Here is an 8,356-nt window from a genome sequence, read left to right as displayed (position 1 = left end):
CCCGCTGCCTCTGGAAGCGGCCGTGGGTCCGCAGCCCAAGGCACCTAGAGCTCCATTGCCTGTTGCCATGCAGGGCCAGGTGAGCATGCGGCGCTGCCACGCCTCGCCCCACCTCCGGCTCCCTCAGCTGCCCTGACACCCAGCAGCCTGGCGTCAGGCCCATGCAAACGCTGCCATTTGCATATTAGTAACTGGGGGATGGATGAGTCCCTGCAGCGCTGCCAGGCTGCGGGGTGGGGTGGGAAGGAGGGCAGGAAGGAAAGAGCAGCGCTCCGAACCGCTCCGCCCTCGGCAGAGCTCGGGCAGCACCCGCAGCACCTGCCCCAAAGCCCTGCCCGAGCCCCCTTTGGGCACTGAGATCCTCTGGGTGGGCATTGCCCCGAGGGAAGGTGGATGAGAGAAGGGACAGAGATTTGGGGTCATTTTGTGCTGTTGTGTCCTCTCAGGCTGGGCTGGACCGACCCTGAACTCCTCCAGGTGGGCATTGCCCCGAGGGAAGGTGGATGAGAGAAAGGACAGAGATTTGGGGTCACTCTGTGGCATTGTGACCGGCCCTGAGCTCCTCCGAGTGGGCAGCACCTTGAGGGCAGGAGTGCCAGTGAAGGAACAGAGGTTTGGGGTCACTCTGTGGTGTTGTGTCTTCTCAGGCTGGGCTGGACCTGTCCCGAGCACCTTCAGGTGGGCATTGCCCTGAGGGAAGGTGGGCCAGTGAAGGAACAGAGATTTGGGGTCATTCTGTGGTGTTGTGTCTTCTCAGGCTGGGCTGGATTGGCCCTAAGCACCTCCGGGTGGGCATTGCCCCCAGGGCAGGTGTGCCAGTGAATGAACAGAAATTTCACAGAATCACAGAATAATGGGGTTGGAAGAGACCTCTATGATCATCGAGTCCAACCCATGCCCTAACCCCCCAACCAGACGGTAGCACCAAGTGCCACGTCCAGTCTTTTTTTAAACACATTCAGAGATGGTGATTCCGCCACCTCCCTGGGAAGAGCATTCCAGTGCTTTATTATTCTTTCAGTGAAAAATTTCTTCCCAATATCCAACCTACACCTTCTCTGAGGCAGCTTGAGCCTGTGTCCTCTGGTTCTGTCGGTGCTGCCTGGTGTCTGCAGCCTCCCTTCAGGTCACCTCTGAACCTCCTCCTCTCCAGGCTAAACACCCCCATCTCCTTGGGTCACTCTGGTAATCCTGGGCTGTTGTGTCCTCTCAGGCTGGGCTGGGCCTCGATGCTGAGTGAAGCAGCACGAAAAAGGAAAGTGAAAAGCATCAAAGAAACCCGTGTTGGCTGGAGATAAAGAGCAGGGTTAAATAATAAATAGTAAAGAGAAAGGCTGGCACATGGACACCCTGCTCTCCTGATGTGCTCCATCTCTGCCTCTTCCTCCTCATCCCCGCTGCTTCAAGCTGCAGTAAATACGTGGGAATAAAAGTCAATACTTCCAGAGAAGCCAGGCAAGAAAAAATCCCCTAACGCTGGCTTCTTCTGCAGAAAGAGCCAGAGGCCAGAGCCTGAGCTGTGTGACAGGGACAGAGCTGCTGCCTGTCCCTGCCATGTGCCACCCTGGTGACCCCGGCAGCCCTGGGGACACCGGTGTGACAGTGCCGAGCTGCTGAAAGCGTTAACGCTCAATTAGTAGCTGCCAGGTACGGGCTATCGCACATTCATCTCTCTCTGGCTGGGTAATTCGCGTTCCAGGGCTCTCGGCTTTCCCACACGCCGCTCTCCCTCCCTGGAAAGACAGGTTTCTCCCAAGGGATGGGTGGGCGGGCAGGATCTCCAGCCTCACCTGCAGAGCCCCGTCCCGCGGCATGGGCAGCGAGGACATCCCCGGGACAGGGCGGAGGAGCTCAGCCAAACCCTAACGAGGAACAACTGCAGGGGAGCTGGGGGTTCCCGGCTCGCCCTGGCATTTCTCTCCAGGGCAGGGGAGGTTTCAGCCTCCAGGAAGCAGCGAGGTGGCACCAGCTTGGCACGGGCAGCCGCTGGACTGCTGCCACCCCTGCAGCCACCGAGCCCTGCGGCGCTCCTGGGCAGCTGCCGCCCTCTTCTCGTGCGTTTTTCTCTGGGTTTTCCCCATCCCGAAGCCTGACGTGATCGGGTGTCTTCACTGCGTCAAACAGGAATTTATTTGCCGGTGGCTCCCGGCCAGCTTGAAAGGCTGGCGACCACGGGAGCTCTCCTTGCCCCACATCAGAGCAGCTTTTGTTCACCAAGCAGGAGTTTCTCATCTCTCCCTGCTCTTCCTGGCGCTTCTCCCGTTCTCCAGAGCCCACCAGGAGGGCTCTGCCGGTGGCATCTCCAGCCGGGCAGGAATCCCGGGCATCCTCTGGGCAGGGATGCTGTCCCGGCCACGGGCAGGGCACCAGTGCCCTCTCCTGGCCCCAGACACGGCTGCGAATTACTTTTTCTGGCTGTTATGTTGTGCTCAATGAAACAGCGGGGAAAAAAATTGAATATTTAGATGATTTTCTCCCCAAGCCCATCCCCTTGAGTGCCCCGAGCTTTGAGAGAACACACCTCCTTATGAAAATCAGGGGATGGATCGCAGCATCACCGCTTCTTTCTGCTGTGGAAATGAGATGATCAGGCAAGGCAGGGTTGGTTTTACTCTGATCTCTGCTAAAATCACGCCCAGACACCATCAAACACGCTGCTCTTTCTTTTCCGTGTGGTCACCAATGACCTATCCACTCCCCTCCTCACTGCAGGCTCCGTGCTCTTCCTCCCCTGCTGCTCCGGGTGTCTCTTGGATAAACTCTGCAGGCAGCACCTGATTTATGGGACACGGCCTTGGCACGGGCCCTGGAAGCACAACCTGCAGCGAGACGCTACAAAAAATCCCCAATTTTATTAATTTATTTTTTATTTTTGGGAGGGCTGGGGACATCCTGCGATCCTGCAGGGACCGGCTGGACCACGAGCATCCCTGGCTACGGCCGCTCCAGAGCCTCGGAATTCCAAACTAAAGCCCACGAGGGCTCGCTGGGATGGGTCCCGACTCTCCCAGAGCCAGCCCGTGTCTGTCCCGACATCCCCGACACGCGGGAAGGGACAGCAATGCCTGGGATGCATCCCCGCCCTGCTCACAGCCTGCCCCAGAGCTGGGGGGTTTAACCCCAATTCCTGGGAAACAAAACCCCACAGACAGCACAGAACAACCCCCTGCTCCCCCTGCCCCAGTATGAATTGTTGGTGGGTGAAGCAGAGAAAAGCTGGAGGTGCTGGTGCCATCCCTGCATTCCCCACACTAGAGGGAATCAGAGCTCCACATTTCATTTCTTCCTCCAGCAGCCGCCGGCAGCTCCGGGCTGGCCCCAAAGTGCCGCCCTCTCTTCAGCTGGAGCTATTTTAAATTTAAATTTTATCTGTTTTAAATTTAATTTTTCCTGGAAGAATTCACCAGGAATATTTTCTGTATTCACCAGAAATATTTTCTCTATTCAACAGGAATACTTTCTCTATTTACCAGGAATATTTTCTCTATTCACCAGGAATATTTTTTATATTCACCAGGAATAGTTTCTCTATTCACCAGGAATATTTTTTATATTCACCAGGAATAGTTTCTCTATTCACCAGGAATATTTTCTGTATTTGCCAGGACCCTTTCTCTATTCACTAGGAATACTTTTTATATTCACCAGGAATAGTTTCTCTATTCACCAGAAATATCTTCTGTATTCACCAGGAATATTTTCTCTATTCACCAGGAATATTTTCTCTATTCACCAGGAATATTTTCCACACCCAGAGGAGCCTCGTGGCACCACTGGGTGAGAGGAGCAGCCCCCAGCCCCCAGGACCTGCTCCTAGGGATGGGTTTATCCAGCAGAGCTCGAGCTCAAAGCCCCCACAACTGCTTGGGATGAGCCAAACCTTCCCCTACAAGCCTCAAACCTGTCTCCCTATGGAGGGAGTCCAAAATTTTTGCTGAGCCCAAAATTCCTGCATGTTCTCCCCCAATCCACGGCTCTTCACCAGGTGCAGGTTTGAGATTTACCCCTAAAAGAACAAATCTAAATTCACACACTGAGTATCATGCACAGAGAAACTTCTAGGCCAAGGATGCTTTAAAAAATCAGTTTATTTTACCTTACAAATGATAAATAATTTGTCTTTTTAAAAAAAAATCATTTCAACTGTGTTTTACTTCATGTTCCAATATTAAAATACCTTTCCCTTCTCCCCCCACCCCCCTTAAGTGATCGATACAAAAATAATTGTGACCAAATTATTTTTTTTTTTTTACTTCTTTGCAAAAATTCCTGTATTTTAGGCAAAAAGGCACATTGTGAAGGCTTTTCACCACGAGGCACAGGGGCTCCTCAAGACCCCAAGAGCTTCTCTCCCCTCTGTGCTTGTCCTAAGTTGAGTGGAAGAGGACACAGACCCAAGCAGCACTTCCAGTGCTTTTTGTCTGATCCCTCCAGGAATATTCCAAGGGCCAAGGACAACTTCAGCGTCACCCTTGTTTAACATATGGGGGAAACCAAGGCACAGCAAAGCAGTACAGTTATTTAAGAGCTTCTTGTGAATGGCTGGCAGAGCAGGACACAAAACTGGACGTGGATGTAGAATCCTGTCTCCTTCAAAACCCCACCTGGGATCCTCCTCTCCCCGTTCCAACCACAGGGTTTGGTGGCAGTCACGAGTGTCTGGGTGCTTCTTTCTTAGTGGAACAGTCACAAGACCAACACAAAAAGTTGGGCCTTCACTAGTCTAGAGAGGGATTAATTAAAGCCCTAATTACCAGCCCTTCAGGGGCATGAGATGCTGGGTTATTCCCCCTGGTGTATCTTCCATCCACAGGGGGATATAACAGCCAGTCAGGCACTAGGAAAAGCTACAGGCAGGCTCTTGCTTTGGGTGGGCTTCAAAGCCTCCTTGTTCAGGGGCTGTGGTCCCAAAAATCAGCTGTTTCCCCGTGGATGTGTCACCAGGAGGTGGTGAAGGCAGCAAAGGGGGCTCTTCAGCAGCAGAGATGTCAGGTCAGCAAGATCCTCGCCCTGCCCGCTCGGCTCGAGGCTGCAGAGCAGGGCAGCACCCCCCTTTTCCCTGTGCTTCACCCCAAAACCTGCATCTCCTGCTTCAGGGAGCCAGAGCATCACCAGCCGGCGAGCTGAGCCCGGGCAGGGTCCCGTGTGGGGAGGGAGGCCAGGAAAGGCCACGAGGCCAGCTGCGGATGCCGCACTTGTAGGAGCTGAGCCTGCCCGCCGCGTCGCGGCTCTTGCAGTACTTGAGCATGCAGGGGTACCACTCGATGCTCAGCGAGTAGCTGCACAGGCACGGCCGCCAGCGCTCGGGGCAATGCCGGCAGCGCTGCAGCTCCGGCAGGTCCGAGCCCTGGGGGAGAACCTCGAACATGGAGCCGTCCACTCCTGCGGGGGGAAAAACACACACAGGATCAGGGTGGAGGGACACCAAAGGACAGAGCCACCAAAGCCATCCCAACGCGGCTCCCAGGGTGAGGAGCAGGTTGGACAGAGCGTTTTCAGAAGCTGTTGGGACTTAAATCTGAGTGGGAACCACAGGAGGACTAAAAGGCCCCAAGGAAAGTAAGGTCCGAGCTCTGCAGCAGCACCTTGAACATGAAGCTGTCCGCTCCTGTAAGAGCAAGCACACACAGGATCAGGGTGGAGGGACACCAAAGGACAGAGCCACCAAAGCCATCCCAATGCGGCTCCCAGGGTGAGGAGGAGGTTGGACAATGTTTCCAAGGGCTGTTGAGACTAAAATCTGAATGGGAGCCATGGGAGAATGAAAGACCCCAAGGAAAGCAAGGTCTGGCAGGTCCGAGCCCTGGGGGAGAACCTCGAACATGGAGCCGTCCACTCCTGTAAGAGCAAGCACACACAGGATCAGGGTGGAGGGACACCAAAGGACAGAGCCACCAAAGTCACCCCCAGCTTGAGGAGGAGGGGGTTGGACAATGTTTCCAGGGGTTGTTGGGACTTAAATCTAAATGGGAACCACAGGAGGAATAAAAGACCCCAAGGAAAGCAAGGTCCGAGCTCTGTGGCAGCACCTCGAACATGGAGCCATCCATTCCTGCAGGGGCAAGGACAGACAGAGCTCAGGGTGGAGGGAAGGGCCACTAAATTCATCCCCAACGTGGCTCCCAGGCTGAGGAGGAGGTTGGAAAATGCTTCCAAGGGCTGTTGGGACTAAAACCTGAATGGGAACCACGGGAGAAATAAAAGACCCCAAGGAAAGCAAAGTCCGGCAGCACCTCAAACAGGCATTCCTCAGGGTGAACAGGCATCCCTCAGGGTGAACAGACACTCCTCAGGGTGAACAGGCATCCCTCAGGGTGAACAGGCATCCCTCAGGGTGAACAGACACTCCTCAGGGTGAACAGGCATCCCTCAGGGTGAACAGATATCCCTCAGGGTGAACAGGCATCCCTCAGGGTGAACAGACACTCCTCAGGGTGAACAGGCATCCCTCAGGGTGAACAGACACTCCTCAGGGTGCTGCCATGAGATTAAGCCAAAGGAGACAGCCACCAAAGCCAGCTCTGGTATCTCTGCACAGTCCTCAGGTCAAGGAGGAGGTTGGACAGAGCATCTCCAGGGACTTAAATGTGAATAGGAAGCACAGGAGAGCAAAAGACGCTGGGGACAGTAAGCCAGAAGACACAAAGCCAATGTCTCTCCTCTGGGTTTGTGGAGGAGGTGAAAAGGTCACTTTTAAAATCCCAAATTAGGTTCACTCAGGGAGCGCCAGCAGGAGGAGCGAGATCTGCTCACACACAGGGCAGGGTGACACATGTGCCTCAGAGCCAAAACAATCCGTGCTGATCCCCAGAAACCTGGCAGGAGCCAGCACGGCACCGTGCCAGCCTGCTGACAGCAGCAGCTGCAGGGAAATCACCTTTCTCCAGCCAGAACTTGACATCTTCCTCCCGGGTGTAAATGGCCTCCCTGGCCTCCGCGCAGACGTTGTGGATGTGGGAGCTCAGCTGGGCAGCCTTGCTGAAGTTCACAGCCACGTCCATGCTGAGGTGCTCCAGGCCTCGCACCTCCTCTGCCTGCCTCACTGTCCGGGGGTTTTTCTGCAGAGGAAATCATCACAACTTCAATCCTGGCTGCACCTCGTTCCTTAGAGCACAATGTGATGTGCTAACACCACCAGATGTGAGAACAGATGTGCACCTGCGTCCTACCTGGGTGAGAGGCACCTTAAAATAACATTGTTGGTACTGAAACCACGATGTTTTACCCTTGCCTGTGGTGGTTTCTCCATGTTTTGTCCTGATTAATGGTCCCAGATCAGTCCTGGCTTCACTGGGGCAGGGGTTTTCACATCCCTGACACAAATTAGGCTCAACTAAAGCACAACGCAAACAAGACTCAACTAAATCTGGATCAATAGCACTGACAAATTCAGTTTAATACCAAACCCCTCAAGGTTTTGGTATCCCTGAGGTGCTCCAGGCCTCGCACATCCTCTGCTTGCCTCACTGTCCGGGGGTTTTTCTGCAGAGGAAATCACCACAACTTCAATCCTGGGTGCACCTCGTTCCTTACAGATGTGGTGCCAACACCAGATGTGACAACAGATGTGCACCTGCATCCTGTAACTGCTGGTACTAAAACCACGATGTTTTACCCTTGCCTGTGGTGGTTTCTCCATGCTTTGTCCTGATAAATGGTCCCAGATCAGTCCTGGCTTCACTGGGGCAGGGATTTTCACACCCCAGCACAAATTAGGCTCAACTAAACCACTACACAAATGAGGCTCAACTAAATCTGGATCAATAGCACTGACAAACTCAGTTTAATACCAAACCCCTCAAGCAGGAGGGGTGGTCAGAGGTGGGTTGAAGAGCTGAGCAGCCAGGGAACAGCCTGAGGAGGGCATCCAGGCAGGAAAACTCAGAGGATTGCTGGCTGGAGGGGAGGAGGGAGCCTGTACCTGGCGCAGCTTGGCCATGGACTCGCTGGGGATGATCTCGTTGCGGTGCAGCCGGGTCACAAAGCACAGGGCCTGGAACTGGCTCTGGCCCCTCTCCAGCTCCCCCAGGATTAAGGCACGGAAAATCTTCACCTCCTGACACAGGGAGAGAAATAACAACAGTGAGAGCTGCAAATCTTTGGCATTGGCAAGGTGAACTGAGAGGTCGGGGTCAAAGAGAAAGGCTCCAGCCCTAAAACAAAGCCAAAGGTCTCCTGCCTGTGCTGCCTGAGTGTCGGGGTCTCTCGCTGCTCAGAGTGACCCCAAGAAATGTTTAAAAGTCTCTTTTCCCAGCCCAACACTTGAAGAAGGAGTCAGAGCTCTTCAGTTCTCAGTCTCAAGGTTGTTTATTGTATCTTATCTATAAAATTCTTTCTCCTGTCCTGCTGGGGTCTG

General features: G+C 54.1%; 2 protein-coding genes across 2 annotated transcripts in view; both read right to left on the bottom strand.

The window, feature by feature from the left end:
• Positions 1 to 163, bottom strand: part of POU2F3 (POU class 2 homeobox 3) — a 49,200-nt gene extending 49,037 nt beyond the window's left edge. Inside the window, 2 exon segments of the mRNA XM_014310822.2 lie at positions 9 to 94; positions 96 to 163. Coding sequence (XP_014166297.1) covers positions 9 to 94; positions 96 to 163 — 154 coding nt within the window.
• A 4,929-nt stretch (positions 164 to 5,092) lies between these two features.
• The window catches only part of OAF (out at first homolog), a gene marked incomplete at its 5' end in the record, with an annotated part of 12,190 nt that continues 8,926 nt past the window's right edge, over positions 5,093 to 8,356 (bottom strand). Inside the window, 3 exons of the mRNA XM_031064450.1 lie at positions 5,093 to 5,382; positions 6,878 to 7,058; positions 7,922 to 8,056. Of these exons, the coding sequence (XP_030920310.1) occupies positions 5,093 to 5,382; positions 6,878 to 7,058; positions 7,922 to 8,056 (606 nt within the window). The remainder of the gene's footprint in view (positions 5,383 to 6,877; positions 7,059 to 7,921; positions 8,057 to 8,356) is intronic.

Source organism: Geospiza fortis, unplaced genomic scaffold (genome assembly GCF_000277835.1).
Source record: "Geospiza fortis unplaced genomic scaffold, GeoFor_1.0 scaffold110, whole genome shotgun sequence".
Lineage (NCBI taxonomy): Eukaryota > Metazoa > Chordata > Aves > Passeriformes > Thraupidae > Geospiza > Geospiza fortis.
The sequence above is the reverse complement of the archived record's forward strand: the minus strand, read 5'-3'. Positions and strand labels throughout refer to the sequence as shown.